This window comes from Megalopta genalis, chromosome 1, assembly GCF_051020955.1.
Source record: "Megalopta genalis isolate 19385.01 chromosome 1, iyMegGena1_principal, whole genome shotgun sequence".
Taxonomy (NCBI): Eukaryota; Metazoa; Arthropoda; class Insecta; order Hymenoptera; family Halictidae; genus Megalopta; species Megalopta genalis.
In genome coordinates, this window is record NC_135013.1 from 23,345,275 (window position 1) to 23,363,200 (window position 17,926).

Here is a 17,926-nt window from a genome sequence, read left to right on the forward strand (position 1 = left end):
GGAGATAGCGTTGAAAGAGAATAAAAAAAGTCGCTCGATGTTGAAGTAAAATGAAAGCAAGATTTAAGAAACTGAATATCGAAGAAGAGACACTGAACACTGAAGACACTGCTGATTCAGTTTTTCGAGCTCTCGAGTGTCCCCAACAGGTGTAACGGACAGAGACGCGAGCTAGGGCATCTTCGGGCCTAGGAGAGCCAGAGGACCGATCCGGCCCTATCCGCCTCACGGTTAATCACCCTTAATTAATACGCCGCGATGAGATCTGATCCCGAACGAATTAAGAGACGGCACTATACAGCTGGCGTGTGGATTAAAGAACTAAAGGTGCGACGGATCCCGTGGACTACGGCCGAAACGTCAAGATCAGCCGTTGATAAAAGCGGGGTCCGCCGCTTCTTCGTCGACTATTCGAAGGAAAGTACCTCGAGGATTCGAGCTCTGATATCGAGAGGAACGGTCCGGTGTCGAGGGGGTTTTCTCGAGCCGACCGGAAGTAGAAGTCGGGGGACTATAAAGAGACTGTTCGGGAGTGATCGGGCCCGAGACAAGTCCGCTCGCGCGCGCGGTAAAGCACAGGTGTACCGCGCCATAATTTATGGCTACCTAATAAATTTCAGCCCCGGGAATCTTGTCGGTCGGTTTACGCTCGAATCTGGAGTCGTATCGTCGCGAGCGGTTGCGCGCCGGTTCTAATGCGAGGACATAAACTGTCCCCGGAGATATTTAGAGGCGACATTAAGGGAAAAATAATTGTCACGAACGGCCGCCATTGATAAGGATGAAATGCATTAATGGTCTACCGTCCGGATAGCCGCGATTACCTGATATACGCTGCCGATCTGCCGGCTACGCCTACATTTCGCGGCCGGGAACGCCCGATGAACCACGGCCCGTCGTCGTCGTCATCCCGTTGCTAGCCTACTCTTAAATAATGTTTATCGCGCCATCGTCGCTTGGAAAAACAACTTTCGTTGACGCTTTGACCGGCACCGCGTTCCACCAATAGCATTTTCATACGTCGCTGGCGCCTTGCGCGTAAATCTCATCCCTCCCCTAACCATGATTTTCGCAATCGGGCGATGTCGTTATTATGTTCTTATAGAAGGAGCTGCTCGACCGGCTCGTAAATTCGTTCGGGAAGGTGCTGGAGCGTTAGGAAAAACTTCGTATGATTCTATGCAAATTCTATGCGGCTGTGGGCAGATTGCGACGTAGAACGTGACAATGGCGGTTGCCTCGAAGTGTGTGATCCAATACATCTCCGATGCTACGTAAGAAAATCGATTTCCGGTTATCGGCACCGTTAGAATCGAAGTTGGATCAAAAACCATACGGTAATAATAACCACAACAATAACGTTTATTGTATCAACGGAATGGACACTTTGTTCGGGAAAGAGTAATAATAGCGATCACACGAGTAAAAACGTATAGTAATAACAATAATAGTATTATTATAATAATAATAATAGTAGTATAGTACTAATATAATATAATAGTATTATATTATATTATAGTACTATTATATTAATACTATACTACTATTATTATTATTGTATATTATAATAGAGTATTATATATATATATAATACTATTATAGTATAGTACTAATATAATAATAATAGTAGTATTATAATAATAATAGTATTCCTCAGACTTCATGGATTTGATTCCTGACTGTTATGTCCCAAATTTAATCATCCTTTACTATTCGCCAGTAAGAACATATATGAAATTTTTAAGACCGATTGCAACAAGGTGTCCTGGTACGTATAGTAAATTCTCTCCAATTGTTCTTCAGCTTGTAAACCAAACTGAACAATTTGAAAAGAAGAGATACGTTTATTCCAGCCTTACGCCTCGTTTTTATAGTCGTTAACAATCGGCGACTATAAAAACGAACCGTGAGACTCGATCAATCGAACCTTCTGTTCCCAAATTGTCCATTTTTGTTTACAGTCTGAAGGACAACTTAAATGCATCGAAGGGCGAAAATTGTAAAGATTGTGACACGGAAGGGTCCTAAAATCGAACACGATAATAAAGAACAAGTTACCAAGGTAGAAGTTATTTCTAAATTGTACGTGCACCGAAGTTCATCGCTAAACCACCCGAGCTCTGAAAGTGAGCAACGTCTGTTACTTCATAAGAATGGCATTTATTTAGACAATTCACTATTTTCATAATAATGTAAGCTTGAACGAAGCAATTTATTCTATCGTTTCTTAACAAAGACTCTTCGGTCATCGAGTCGGATCGGGTCATTTTGTAGATTCGGTGTTACTTTCATTACTAGGCTGCGAATTTTTACGCAAATCCTCATTTCATACGTCATTTTACAAAAGTCAGACTCAAAGAAAAGTTTTCTTTGCCGATTCAAGGATCAATCACCGTAAGAAGAAAATACAAATGCTATCGGACCTTGTTAATTTATACGTTTTCATGCAGTCTAAGATTTTCATATATAATACCACTAACACGTAAACATGCGTACTCATTACCGATAAACAAACAGTTCAAAGATTAGAATATAATTTTGCCAGTAGATGGAGTACCAAACTTGCTGCCAGCAATCGAGAGATCAAGAAGTGCGCATAGCTCGGCGGATTCCAATGGGGCAAGCGCTCGATAAAAAGGAAACGATTAAAGCCGCGATCAATCTCGGGAAAGAAGAACGCTTGTTCCAGGGGACATTAATGCGAGCCGTATCGCGTTTACATTCGCTCGGCTGTTGGATTTTCATTTATAAGTGGCCGGGCATCTTCGCGCAGCCGGGCAGTATCTAGCGTACGAGACAGCCCATCTGGATCTTGGACGAGCACATAAATCCCGTGGCCGTCAGAGAACGGCCAGAGGCTCGATTATCGTTTCTCATTTTCCCGACAATGAACACTCGGCTGCGGAGCCCTCGGCGAATTCCAATCGGGGTGTTTCTCGCCAAGAGGAAAAGGAGACGCACAAGAGTTCGGCGTTGACGACGCAGAACGCTTTGCATCGGGGATCAGAAGTCGAGAGCGTCGTCGCGACGCGTCCCGAGCGTCCGTCAGTCCTGGGATTCGCGTGGAATTCCGCGCAGGCCTCGTTCCACTTCTCATTTCATTTTCACGACGATGCCCGACCGGTGTCCGAGCGAAAACAGCAATTCGGAAGCAGCCCGTACGCCGTCGTTATCGTACGAATCGGCCGAGTTCTCTCACGAACGCGCGTACGTGCCTCGGATGAGCATCTTCGTCGCGGCTCTGCTCCGATTTTCGGCGTGAACGGGACCTTTAACCATTAATATCCGCTGTCTAATATGTCGTAGTACTGCCTGGCGTCGTCGAAACTTCTTCACGCTTCGATAACTCGTAAACGATTTTTGGATTTTGCTGAATACGAACGGATTGAATAGAAGTGTCGACTATAAAGTTGTCAACGTTCGAAGAAAATGACTACTACATTAGATTAACCCTTTTAGTGCCATGCGAAAATGAGGTGCCTATGCGAGAATAACCGGCCGAATTTCACGGTTTTACCAGGGTTTGGGAAAATGCTCGTGAAAACCAGACAAGAAACAATATTTACACGATTCGAAAAGCAGTAAATTAAGGACGAAATAGAGAACAAAACGATGACACCAGTTTTTCTATATTCATTGAAAATTATATAAATAACAAAGGTATAAAAGATCATAAAGAAAGTAAAAGTCCAGTTCTCTCTTACAAAACGTATTTGCACATACAAAAAGTCATCTTTTCATCATAATTTTATATAGACCATTTATTACAAAGTATATACTTTGCATTTCCGATATATTTTCTAACAAGATAAATAATATTACATAACAAACATAAAAAATAACTCGAAGGTACATGGTAAGCGCCGGACGGATTATCTCTTCCGAAATACGTAATTGTTATAGGTAATATAACATTGCTGAAACAAAATTATGTTGTGATAAATATATTTGTGATATAATTTTGCATAATACTTCGTTATAATAACATAAATATTTATATTTATATTTATATATCGTAAATGTGTAAAATTTTGTTATTATAAAGCGCTATAAGGCGCGGGCCGATATATCGGCTCCGGCACTTCTCGCCAGTGCAGCAAGAGCCGATGTATCGGCCTCCGGCACTAAAAGGGTTAAGCTTGTTTTTATCGGCAGTCACAGTATCTTAAAAAATAGTTGCAACTAATCAGGAAGTCTCGTTTATCACCGATTAGATCGTAAATGTTCATTTTTGTTAACTTGACGCTCCATAATTATCGATTGACGTATTGACACATAATTGTTAGGCAATTGTTATGCGGGAAAAAATCGAAATTAAAACCGCCCGAACTTATGGCTGACAATAATTTAACTTTATACATGTTTATTACAATGTACTAGTCAAAATAAAAATATTTCTTTCTATGAACATTGATTTTTTTTTTGCGGCCCACCTAAAGTTAAGCGTCGTTTATTTGGCCCAAGATAGCTTTTGAGTTTGACACCCCTGCTGTAGAATAAGCAGAATGACGCGACTGTTCGGATAATATATTAATAATATATTAATTAATATATTAATATATTATAATACCACACTATATCTTTATTGATTTGCACCTTCTACCGTGTTGCATATGAGTCGCCTTAGATCGTGCTGTTGCATGTGAAACGTGTGTGGCTAATGGAGAATTCTGACACGTGAGATCCACATAATCGAAGTTCTATTATCCAATTATAATGTACCCAACAAAACCTTACAACATTTTGACTTCGGTTTGTTGATCTTTTTATGCCCCTCTCTTTGTACATTTCGAATCTCAGTCCTACATGCGTTACATCGCCCATAAAAATTTATCGAATTATGATTCTAGCAATTATTTTCTTTTACTTTAGATTATTTATTTCTGTATCCTGCATTTCTCTGTTGTAGTCACCATCTTTTATTTGTTCGTTCGACAGTTATCACTTTCCATTTTAGATATGTAGCACGAAAGGCTCATCCCGTTAAATATTGAAATAAATAAAATAGACATATCAGCCTCGCGTTTAACAACATCGGTGAACTGAAAAGAAAAGCTTTGCGGCTTTTGGATCAAGTGAACGCGTCCAAAAGCCAGGCAAGATAAAGCAGAAAAAATTACGTAGAGAACAAAAAGATGGTCGGTGAAAAGAAGAGAGAGGTGCAGAGAGTGTACGGGGTTTGCTTGAAGAAAGTCGGCAAGGGGAGGTAGGAAAGGGGGAGGGGATGACAGCGAGGAGAAAACGCACACGAGGAAGGAATACGAAAATCGTCGGCCGATCGTCGATCGAACGTGTTACCTATGCGCGAGTAATAAGCCCCGATATTCCCACACGGGCCCACACAGGCCCGTCCTGGCCCGCCGTGGGAAACTCATACGTGAGCCGGGCGAGTGTAGCAAACGAGTGTAGTGTAGCGAGCCAAGGGGACGATCGTGGCCTTTCGAGGCGAACTATTTCGGACGCAGGTGCGGATCCGATCGGCTTCGCCAGTATTTTTCACGCGCAGCTGGGACCGATATTTGTCCCCGATCAAACCAGAGGAAGTACCGCGCGTCGGTCTAATTGAGCTCGTTAGTCACCTCGACTTCGATACCGGTCACTCGGTTTTATCTCGCTGCCAATCGTTCGATTTCTTCGCGCGATTCAACGAAAGCCTTTATCGAAACGGCTTCACGGACGATTTATATCTGCGACGGTTCGGCTCGAGTGACCCGCGTCGACTTTTTATCGGTACACCCGAAGATATTTATACAGTTTTAATAGAATAAACACTTCGGAGAAGTATGAAATGTGCTTCGGTTATCTCCGATCCTGGTTCGTCCGTAATGAAGACGGACGAGGACGAAGTAATGGACTTGCCGCATCATTTCTAGCATACAGCGACATCTTTGTCCTCGCGAGTGATAAATCTGTGGATACGTAGACGGTATTAACTGAGAAGGGGAAATAAAATCGGTTCAGTAATTGCTCTCTAATTCGCGCTCCGATCGCGCACAAAAATGGACAATTTGGGAAGAGGATTGTGCGAGCTTCGCGTCTCGTTTTCATAGTTACCGATCATCAACAACTATACAAACGAGACGCGATGCTCGAATAATCCTTTTCCCAAATTGCCCATTTTTGTGCGCGATCGCAGCGCGAATTAGGGAGAATTTACTATATGTGTAAGTTGGTTTCAGTGACGTGGGAACATTTTCAAGGGAACAAATAGTTCTCCTGTATAAAGCAAATTTTCATCGGTACATCATAAATACTATAGGTTTTTAAGTCAGATTTATATCAAATCAAGACAGATTCTTTATTTTCTGGCATTATTAAACGTGACAATCGTATTCTAGGTTTCGGTTTTAGCCACGGTGTAAGGAGACGTGGACCGACATCTTCCCTACTTTTGTGATCTTAAAAATATGCTGCTGATATAGTCCGCTGGATGCTCTATGATATCTTTGCACTGTCGGCGAGAGTTTCTATTGTGCGCGCGTGTGTGCGTTACCCACTAAAGTGAAATCACGGTAGTAGTAGTAGTACACACACTTATACAAATAGAATTTTGAAAAGTAATGTGAGCTGTTTATTTTGAAAGTGGCATAAGTCACTTTGTTTTTAAGTCGATATATTTAAAATTACAAAATTACCTCATTTCTATTGCCGAATCACAGTCACCTTCGAACCGAAGTACACTTCGATTAATACAATAATAATTTAAGGGTTTGCGTTTTAACACGTTTAAAAATATGGATGCTAACTTTCGAGAAGATTTACTTGTATTTGTTATCTCGGGATACGGATATTTTTCTCAGTATAAATAATTTCGTATAAACATTAAAAAATCACCACTTTTTATTACGGTAAAGTGACTTAGGCTACTTTCAAAATAAATAGTTTAGAAAAATAACTGACATATATTAATTTTGTCCGACGTATTTTACCGAAGTGATGTTTTGAAAGGGCAGTGATTTACTAAAATCGTTGAATAAATTACATATATAATAATAATTTATACCATGAACATATTTAATATAAAGGTTTGATTCATGTATTTTTTATTTTAATATTCATAAAATACAAAAATAATTAGTACATTTTGAAACATAAGTATAAGTAATTTATATGAAAATATATCAGTTCAATTTAATTTTCGTCATCGATAGGAGTAATTAAGTCCTCAGAAATCGTGTTTTGTTTCAAATTTTTAAAATAACTGTGGTATATTGGGGGTATATATTATAATTAAGCAAGTCCATCATGTCTTTGTATTTTGCTGAAGAAACAGGACGAGATCCAGCGTATAACGGATCCATTTCTATTTGCGAATAACACCTAGGTCTTCCTCTTTTTGGTGACAAATCCAACGTTAGAAATTCATCTTTTTCATCTAAAGTTAGTTTATAAAACATTTTATAGCCATCTGCTGGCGGGTCTGGAGGTAGCCGCCACATCGCTATAATATAGTTTACAAAACTGCACTATTCTTTCGCACTTATAAAAATAAGTCCAGTGATCACAACTTTTTTAAAAATACTGAAAATAATTCAAAACAATACTTTACACACACACGTTTCTATTTCTTTTACACTAAGCCACGCAATTAATTTCCTGAGTACAGCGACTTACGCCACTTTCAAACGAAACATGTTTGTTATACCATTAATTAGCAAAACTTCTCTCGAACAAATCTCAACAGTTCTCAACTTATTGATTGCAAATTTTTAAAAAATGAAAAGATACCGTTCGATTGTAATTAGTGTTACCATTAACTCGATTTTTTTGAAAAACTGACTTATGCCACTTTCAAAATAAACGGCTCATGTTTCGGTGAGTACCGATGTTTTATCAGTACCACTCGCTGGAACTCGTGGAAGTAAACTTTTAGCGTCACAGAAATTTTGCGGCGGAGTAACCATAGTAAGTCCACCTCTCTCTTTTACACCATGGTTTTAGCTAATCCATTCTTCAATGAGCTGCAGCACTTGCAACAATCTATTCTTTGTACACAAATATAAATGTTCAAGTTTCGTCTCGTTTACACGAATCAGAGTCCTCGTGCCGCGATAAAGGTTAATCTCACGAAAATAGAAAATCCCGGACGACATGCGGAATACATCGGGCTTGCAGGGGACTGCTGTGCATGATGAAAGAAAAAATTGACGACACTGACCCGGAGATCGATCGGCAGTCTCATCTAAAACGGTGCTCATTTGCAAGCCTGCTGGAACGGACTCGCGACTCGCCGCAATTTGCACCGTAATCTGGCCGTGCTCCTTTCGGGGGCAATTTGAGTGCGCGTCGCCAGTCCGGCGAGCCTTTTAATGTTTTAATTCGGTCGCGTATTAAAATCCCCGCAAGGAAATTTCCATGGCGGCCGATGCCGGCGCGGCGTGCAACGTTGCAGCGTGATGCACTTCCCCCGCCGCGTCCCCTTGTCCACGCTCGATCGGTTGTTTGTAATTCTTCGCGTGCACTAAGGAAGCAATTTAATAATAATAACAGCGGGAACGCGGATTCTACAGGGCACCGCGTGCAATCAACGTGTCCGTGTACACGCACGCGTATAATCGTTTATCATAATAATGCTCGGGGCGAGTGTGCGTGCTGCGTCGGGGCCAACACAGCCGTACGGATAGACAGCTGATTGCAACTTATGTTGCCGTGGTTATTACCGTCTCGTACCCGCCAAGACGAATTAACGTCGATACAGTTTCGTGTCCCAGAATCCTCTTGGACCCGACCGCCCGACCACCGCGTCGCGCCGTGCCGAAACGTCTGCTCGTCAAAAGATACCGAATACATTGTACTCCGTATCCGGTGACTCATTAACTTCGTCGCATTAAGTTTTCTTTCGAAGATATCCCGCTTTCTAGCAGAAAGTCGCACGTCGAGTAAAACTTTCATCAACGAAGCTACGCGTCATTTTCTCTGTCGGCTGTGCTTCTTTCGCAGAATAACGTGACGCTTTGATTGCTGCACCGGTTATGCACGCTTAGTAAACTTGTTTAAGTCGTCATGGTAGTTTATTTCATCAAAACATGTCGATCGACGAATATTTTGATGTATTTCAGTATGTAAAAGCATCTTTCATTTCATGTGTCTTTCTTCCTTTCTGTGCATTTATTCGATTAATCTTTTCAAAATCGTGAAATAAAATTCAATGTTTCTATCATCGACATCTTGCATCAGCGGTTTTGTCAGTGGCTTAAAAACAATTTTCGTACTCCTTTTAAAACGGAATAACATCTTTATAATTGGGACAAGCGATCTAAATATTGTTCAAGATTTTAATGGGATTGGTTACCGGACAATGGCTAAAACATTGTTTTCAAAATTTTGCGATCGGTTGGAATGATAAGAAAATTAAATAACGATATTTTTCGACCTTTTTATCCGAGGTTAGAACGGAAAGTTTAAAAATGTGTTTGGAAGATCTCTTTTTCGATCATCGAAATCGATTAACATTTTTATTAAGCTACAAACAATTAAACATCGGAAAATTTCGAGATTTCTTCCAATTATTGGCCGCCGGTTGTGAAAAACTGCGATTCTTAGAGTCTAATGTTTTGTAGCATATCACAATTTTCAGTATGCACATAAATTATTGCGATCTTCCAAACGCATTTTTAAAATTTGCGTTTTAAGCTCTGATAAAACAGTTAAATAACATTACTTTTTAATTTGTTTATCATCCCAACCAATGTCAATTTTTGAAAACAATGTCATTGTCTAGTAACATCTTAAAAAAATTTAGATCACTTGGGCCAATTATAAGAAAGTTATTCCGTTTCAAAAGGTACAGAGAAGCATTTTTGACTCACTGTGTTAGACAAAATTGTTCCTTCTGTTCTAGGAAATGAAGAACGGCAAAGGAATGCTAATCGCAGTAAATGCAAAAGAAATCGCACGCCAGAAAACGGAAAGAATTCCATTTTGTCCAGCGTTAGTCTATCGAATCTATCGATTTTTTAACCCGTTGAATGTCACGGGGGTCACCGGTGACCGGCACTTAACTTGGCGGTGACGCCATGGGGGCCACCGGTGACCGGCGCGCCCAAATTGATAGAAATATATATAATTTCAAACAAATGTCAATATCTAAAATTTTGTATTATTACCATTGTCGATTCGAACAGTGACCGCTGTCGCAATTAACATGTCAAACATGGTTATACACTGTAACTTATCTATTGTAGATAATATTTCAACATTATATGTATCACATAAAAGAAAATCCATCGCGGCGCCACGGACAATTTCTGTAAAACCTGCGTGGCATTCAACGTGTTAAAGAATTTTTGGGTCCACGGTATAGACGCTAAGGCCGCGTAAAGTCTGCAGACATGTTGGCCGAACTTGGAACAGAGAGCAGAAGTGTCTGGGGCGATAGAAATTAGGCGAAACACCCTGTATATCGGAGTTGAATCTGAGTCCGGATCTCGGGGCTGGGTCGCAGCTGCAGGTGCCTCTAGAAATTGGCGGCGGGACAGGACCGGGTAGGAAAGGCCGCGAAGAGGGGCCCGGGCCCCGAGTGCACACGCGCCTCGGACGCCCCGATGCCACCGATATCTTCTTAAACTTTCCTATCCGCTCATTCATGCTCGACTAAATGCCTATAATTTCCGGTCTGATTACAGGGCACCGTAACGAACGGCCCATGGACCTACGCTCTTCTCTCGCGATGGCTCGTTACGTGGGATCCACGAAATTGAAACGGAATGGCCTGCCTCTTCTACACCCCCTTTTCTTCTTCGCCATCCCCCTTCCCGCCATCGACGCACTTTTGTGCCGATAGAACGGTGCTCGCGATCATCTTCGATCGAAACGATCGTCGGTTTTGCTTGGGCAAACAGTGAAATTGAGAAGGACAGCTGGCCCACAGGGTTCTGTGCATGCCTGTCACGTCCAACCGCTAGAAATACCATGGTTTCGGAGGATCGACTGGATAATGACAACCCGTGGTATATGGGACGCGCTAGATATTTCGATGAGTTTACTTAATTGTTACACCGGAGCCGATCTGCGGGATAACCTGCCACGAGTTTGCCAGGCTATGATATTGTTGGATCGGTTGAAAATTATCGCGCCCTTTATTCAGATTGTCTTGACGCGGTGAGTGCCGCGTCGGTCATACCTGGGTGACACTAATTATTACTGAATTATTAATTAATTAACTAACTATTACTGAATTTCTCAATTCATTTTTATTGCAATATATTTAAATAAAGTGATTTTTACTAGGATGTTTGGAATCCAACAGAATTCAAATATCACTTACTGTGATAAAATATAACTCTAGTTTCAGTTATATTGAGTAAATTACTTTTATTTTATGAGAATTTTTGAAGTTGACTGTCGACCCTTGACGCGTTAAATAAGATGTACAGTAATTTCTCTCTAATTCGCGCTTAGATTGCGCACAAAAATGGACAATTTGAGAAGGGGAGATACGATTATTCGAGCCTTGCACCTCGTTTTTTAGTTGTTGACAATCGGCAACTGTAAAAATGAGCCGCAAGGCTCGATTAATCGTACTTCCTCTTTTCAAAATGTCCATTTTTGTTTCCTGGTTGAGCCTCGAATTAAGGAGAATTTACTATATTTCGAATTTTATTTGCTTCTAGAGCTTCGTTGAGTACAGCGTCGGTGACACTAATTTTTAATTAGGTTTCGATATTCACTTTTATTGTGATATAGTGACTAAACTGAATATTACCAAGGTCCGTAGAATACAGAAGAATTAAACTAATGTTTTCTATGATAAATTTGAACTTGAAAAATGTCCACATAATTCTAAACATGTATTTTTATTCTCAAATGTCCTTTTATCAATTTCTCATATTTTATTCTCGCATTAACCGGTACGTAAATGTATCATTTAACAGTATCGTGTAAATAAATATATGTCGAACAGAAAAAATAATATTTATAACACTTTTGGTTACTTGGATGCAGAGTGACCCTCCTTTAAGCAAACCTTAAACCTTTTAATACCTTAAACGTCTTAGGGTTACATCGCTTTGGTTTCGTGGAAATTTTTGGGGTTGATATTCGGCACTTAACGCGCGACAAAAGTTCAGCAGGTTTTCTCTCAATAATCCTGATAGCGTCCGACAACCTCGATGTATGTTTTTCAAAGTAACGGTTGGTTATGACGAAACAGTTAGCGCACGTCAAATATCACAATGAATTAAACAAACGAGTATTAAGAGACGTTTACATAAGTCTGCAGGGGGTACACGGAGTAAATGAAGCAGAAGATGAAAAAGGCACGCTTCCCTTACGGGTTACTTCACCAGTTGGATTTAAGCTCTAGGACGAGTATTCAAACGAGCATCAGAATCTGACGTTGATAATTGACGAGACGAAGGGAAGTTCGTAAGAAAGGTTCCCAATTAGATTACATAATTGGAACAGCTTCCTCGACTAAGGTAAACGCGCGTTCAATCAGCTTTGCAGCAACGCGATTGCTCTCGCTCGGCGGCTCTCGCACTTATTAAACTAAACGAGCAGCCCGAAACAGCAAGGCAACTATGAAACCACTTTTTACAACTTCCCACGTCGTATGTAGAGTCGGTAATTACTCCACAGATCGCATCGCAAGATGTTTAGATCGGCCACCAACAAAGTTCCATTAGTCCGAGTTGCGGAACCGAAAGAATGCGCTCAAGAGGTCCTTGCGAATCCCCGCGAAAGTCGAACGATTCGGGAACGTGGAAGAATTCGGCGTGTTATAATGAATTCCTTAAAATCGGTACAACGTCGTTTCGCCGGTGATTATTGAAGGCGGACACCGGCGGAATGTCGATGCATCGGGACGTCGGATAAATTAGCCCGGTGATTGCGTGCACGGCAAAGCGGTTTTAATTTATAATGCGCCAATTAGAGGCGAACACAGGGATTTGATTTCATATCTGTAATCGAACTTCGTTAGCCGGCGAACGTTGTATAAACCGCTGTTCTCCGAGAATAGACACGCACGAAAGCTTTTCGCCGATCCTTCCCCGGGACGGGAATCGAGTATCGATTCGGCGATTGGGCGTCAAGCGATCCAAGTGAAAGTTGGGAATCGTGGAAACGTTCCTAACGGTTCAAGAGGCCTCGGAAATTTGTTTCAGTTTCCAGGTTTTCGCACCGTGTCGCGTCCAGTAAACGTTTCGCTATGCGAACTTGTGTCCGGAACGTTACGATAACGCATAACGTCGTTCTCGTCCACTTGCACACCGTGGATTAGCGCGAAGATGACTGCTCTGAAAGGCGCTCTAACTACTTTCTATATATTCGCTGAGAAATTTTCTGACTGAAAGACTGAAATCGTGTGTTTCTATTGGATACTAATGCGAAATGTTATTTAAAAAAACGCTGCACAAAATTGATTCTGGATATTTGAAGCATTACGTTTCGATTTTTGTTCCAGATTCGATGACAACTCGCACTTCCATGCGTTAAGCTTTGTAAAATATAAATAATGTTTCATTTATTCGAAAATATTCTACCATGTATGTTTGAACACGATATTGTCATACATGATGTTAATTCCAAATCAATCAAATTAGAAAACTGTGATAAAATAGGTGGAATGCGGTAGAAATTGGCTTTCGTCGACAACTTCTTCTTCAAATTCATAGTAAAATAATTTTCTGAATCGTCTCCAAAGTTTTTCCCTGAATACACTCTACACCATTGAATGTTCCTCTAAAAGCATGAATGAAAAACATCTACTTTATACAAGTCGAAGAAAGACGAGACAGTCAATGACACTGTCAATGATCGCGAAAGATCCATAATCGTGAACAATTAATTACCAAAGTAAAAAATTGTTATCAATGTACGAGAACTAAAAGGAAAGATTCGACGTAAATTTCTCGCGAAGAAACCTGAAAAATTCTGACGCAAAGTGAACAAATTCGAATGCCAGCAGTGCATCGACCACCACGTGGTACCGTTACCAATTTAAAAGAGTCCCGCACGCGATGCCGAAAAAAACCGGCGGTTTCCTTTCAAGACAAAAAGTGTAAAAAAAGTGTATCGCAGGCTCTCCCGCGCTTTTTCCAACAGCGAATGTACCGACCTGGTCCTCGATTGCAGCGTCGCGTCGAGCGAAAAGAAATCGGCTGCTCACCTCCTGTTGCTGAATTAGGAAGTCGGGAGCGGGTGGTTGCGGGGGTGGTTCCGAGCCGGAGACCTCTTGGAGCAGTCCCACGTGGTCCCAGCAATCTTCCGACATGTCCATGACGGTTGCTCCTCCCTGTGACCGTCTTCGGGGAGCGACGAGGATCGGCCTCCGACGAACGCGGCTGTCCTTCAAGGTAGTCTCAGGGTGGTTCTCCGTTCGGTAGGGGGTCGAAAGAAACGGTAACTGTGCCGGTACCACGGAGTCTCACTCACTATCTCTGTCGCACCGAGCTGACGGTTATTGTCTGTGGCCGGAAGGCTGTCACTCTGAATCCGCGAGCCGGATGGCCCCTCGGGATCTCGCGAGAGGGTTCGGCGGGGGTGGCGCGCGCGCGAAAAAAGCGGGGCTGCCGGGCAGAGGACGCACAAACACACCGATAAACCGTGTCGACGCACAGCGTGTCGCGTGACCCGCGTTCTATGACGACGACGACGGCGTCGAGGACGACGACGGCCGTCGGTGGTGGTCAGTCGGCGTGGAATGAAGTTGGCCCGCGGGTTAGGTTGGGTTAGCCGAGCCGGAGTTGCAGCATCAGGCGAGGGGGAGGGCAGTGAGCGAGCGAGCTAGCGAGCTAGCGGCGCGAGCAAGCGAGCAAGCGTGCGAGCGCGAGCGCGAGCAAGTGAGCAACCGAAACGTGGAAGAGGTAGGAGAGAGGAGAGAGAACGGAACAGAGCGCGGCAGCGCGAGCGAGCGAGAGGTGTCGCGAGGGGAGCACCAAGGGGGGAGAGGCCGGCGAGAGACAAAGAGGACAGGGAGAAAGGGGAGACGAGAGCGGCGAGAGAGAGAGAGAGAGAGAGAGAGAGAGAGAGAGCGAGAGTAGAGTGTGCACGGGTGCGAGACACAGAGGGTGGGGTAGAGAGAGAGAGGCGTAAGGCGTAAGTCTGCCCTAGTCGCTCGCTTAACCGTGCAGGAGGTGGCGCCAATATAACCCGTACTCCACCTCCGTCCGACAAAGAGCTTGCGTATACCTGTATGCGCCTGTTCGGAGCCCATACCGCCTACCCGACTACCGTATTGCAGGATTTCTGATCCGTGCCGCCGGTAATTATTGCGATTTCACTTATATTCCGCCGTACACGCTGCTCCCGCGTACCCCGTTTACTTGCCCCCCACGGCGACACTCTTTTCCGCGAACCCGCCCGAAGTAACATACCTTCCTACTCTTCGGCGCTAGGATCCTCGGCTCCTGTTGGTCCCCGACCCCGACGGGGGCAAGTTCCGATTGCCGGGACACTTTGTTACCGAACACTGTTCAAACGGTCTCGAGGACCGATCGGAACCGCGTATTGCAAACGATGGCCTCTCCGCTGAGCAAAGACGGTTTTCTGGAGTACCATTCCGGAATCTTGGTTAATTGTATTTGCTAGCTTGCTGTGGAATCGCGTTTGTAGCTCGAGATCGACGGGGTTCCTTTGAAAGAGGCGGTGGCCGTTTCCATCTTCGGATCGTTAATAAAATGGCCACGCGTTTAAATTCGATGATAAGTTTACTGAACTTCCACGGTGGCTTAGATGCCGGAAATTGCAGGCACTTAAAGCTTCCTGCTTCCTGTTTCCCGGTGCTCGGCTTCTATTCTTTCCTCTAATTAATTGTGTCCAGGAAACTTTTAGTTTAAAGCATCACTTCGATCCTACAACGTAGTGCCACTTTATGAAGTTAACGGTTGTTTGCGTTGCATCTCTGCGATCTTCGCAATTACTTTTCATTAAGACGTCCATCTTCGATCGAATCGTTCCTGTTATATTTTGCACTCGTTTTTCTGTAGACTAATTGTAATGACTGTAGTGTGTTATAAGCGTTGTAAAAACTGAGGTTTCAACTGTGGCGCAAATTTTTGCCCACGTTCAGCCCCTTTGTAAGACAAGGGGTTGACGATGTTAAGATTCTCGCGATCATCAATTCTTTCGTTATTTATCTTCATCGATCGACTATATTGTTACGGCGAGACTTGTCCAAATCGAGTCGCTGTAATGTGAAACTGCCCTGTTGTGAACAACTCCTTAAAAAATAATAGAAGAAAGGGGTTGCCACGAAAGTGTGTTACCAACGGACAATCGAAGAGTCGAGATCGGACCGTCGAACGATCAACATCCCACTTCTGAAAGATCTGAATTGTTATTGTATCGAATTGTGTTGTAGTTAATATTCTTTATTGTAATAAAATGCCGCGACGCGAGAGAAATGGTGTAATTCGCAACAATATTACTAAATTCAATCTGTCTCTATTACGAAGTATTGAAGCAATTCGGCAAAACGAAGTTGTTATCTTCCTGAACATTATGCATTCAATATTGAAAATTGTTTAATAAAATTAGCGACGTTCATTATCAACGACGTTCAGGAAGAGCGAATGCATCCGCCTTTAGTTATAGTTTCCGGCAACGTGATGCCATCGTTGGAGACAACCCGATCCCGAAACATCGAAACAGCGATCAACATTTGCCGAATCAACATCGCGAGTTTCGAAGTCGCATCTTCGTAATGCAAGCGAATCGTGTATCCTCTCCGAGGCGTGGGAAACGCACCCCGAGGAAACTCAAGCGACGACTAACCCTCGGCGAATCGTTGCCGATATTTCTGCAGCTATAAGAAAAAACGCGGCAAGTCGCGATTTCAAAAAATTTATGTTAATGCGTTCATTAAAGTGTAGCATATAGGTTCTACGTATTCATCGGTAAAAGACATCGTAGAAACAAATTCTATAGACTTAAAAAAATTATGCAATTTGAAACGCTGCTAATACGAAGCATCAGCGATCAGAACTTTAAGCAATACAATATCACGAAAGTGAGAACACGTGACTCGCAGCGTTCTTCCTTGCAGCCGCAGATTTCATTCGCGGCGTAGAATCGAGAGCTCGGCGATATCGACTCGCGTCGTAAATCTTCGCGGCAGGGCTCGCGGATTAACACCTTTCCGGCGAGCCAGCGATCGTCGTCCCAGGTGAACGTATACCGCGTTCACTTATCGCAATTACCGCAATTCTCCATTTCCTTGAATCGATCTGTCGACAAGCCAGGGGAGGCAGGGGAACGATAGCGCGCGCGTTGGCGCCGATAAACGATCGTTATCCTCGATCGGGCTGCCCTTACCTTTCACGTATACCTCTCCGATAATCGGCGACGACGTGGGCGGCGTGGCGGCCTCTCCGGGACGACGCGGACCTCGTGCGCGAACTTACAAAGCCCTCTCGGCATGGACCGACGATCGCAGATCCTGCCGATCCGGATCTTCCTTTCCGCTCGAACGGAACCGTCGCGAATGCCTGCCATTTGCCACCATGTCGCCAGGTAGACTGGCTCGTCATTCCGACTCGATGTCGATGTCGCGTTCCCCTGCACGCGACCTTGCATGGGAACACTGCCATGAATGGGACACTTTTATTTAGGACTAGATAACAAAAAAAAAACTAATTCATCTAACTAATTCTAGTTTGAAACGTTCGAAAGATCAGTTGTTTTACTAGTTATAGTAAAACAACAATGCATAGTGTCAATGAGTTTTTTCTACACTTATTCGCTCTATTTTTAATATTTTTTAAAAGGTTTTAAATAAAGAAATATTAGTATTAATTTTATAAGTATGCATTATTATGCAATTTTGGGTCAATATTACATTTTAGTGTTTTCCGACAATCTTTTCAATAAAAAGAAACTGAAAAAATGAACAGAAATATTTTAACTTCTTAATTTAAAAATTAATGACATAATAAGTAAAGAAAGTTTAGGGCATCTTTTATGCCGCCTATTTCGTTGATCCATT

General features: G+C 42.7%; 2 protein-coding genes across 6 annotated transcripts in view; both read right to left on the reverse strand.

The window, feature by feature from the left end:
- LOC117221505 (homeobox protein caupolican) overlaps positions 1 to 17,926 on the reverse strand; it is a 195,389-nt gene that overhangs the window by 162,633 nt on the left and 14,830 nt on the right. The window contains exon 1 of one of the 5 annotated variants that reach the window (XM_076523301.1): positions 17,257 to 17,393. The exons of 2 other annotated variants lie outside the window; for them this stretch is intronic. Coding sequence is in view for 2 of the 3 variants with exons in the window: in XM_076523289.1 (XP_076379404.1) it covers positions 14,060 to 14,221 (162 nt within the window). In the remaining variant the exon portion in view is untranslated. Of the gene's footprint in view, positions 1 to 14,059; positions 14,631 to 17,256; positions 17,394 to 17,926 lie in introns of those variants that run through there. 2 more of the 5 variants (XM_076523291.1, XM_076523289.1) reach the window with 2 other exon arrangements.
- Positions 15,022 to 17,574, reverse strand: LOC143259802 (uncharacterized). Its single transcript, XM_076524872.1, is given in 3 exon segments — positions 15,022 to 15,167; positions 15,169 to 15,284; positions 17,262 to 17,574. Coding segments are annotated over 3 exon segments (477 nt in total). The 5' UTR covers positions 17,518 to 17,574; the 3' UTR covers positions 15,022 to 15,062.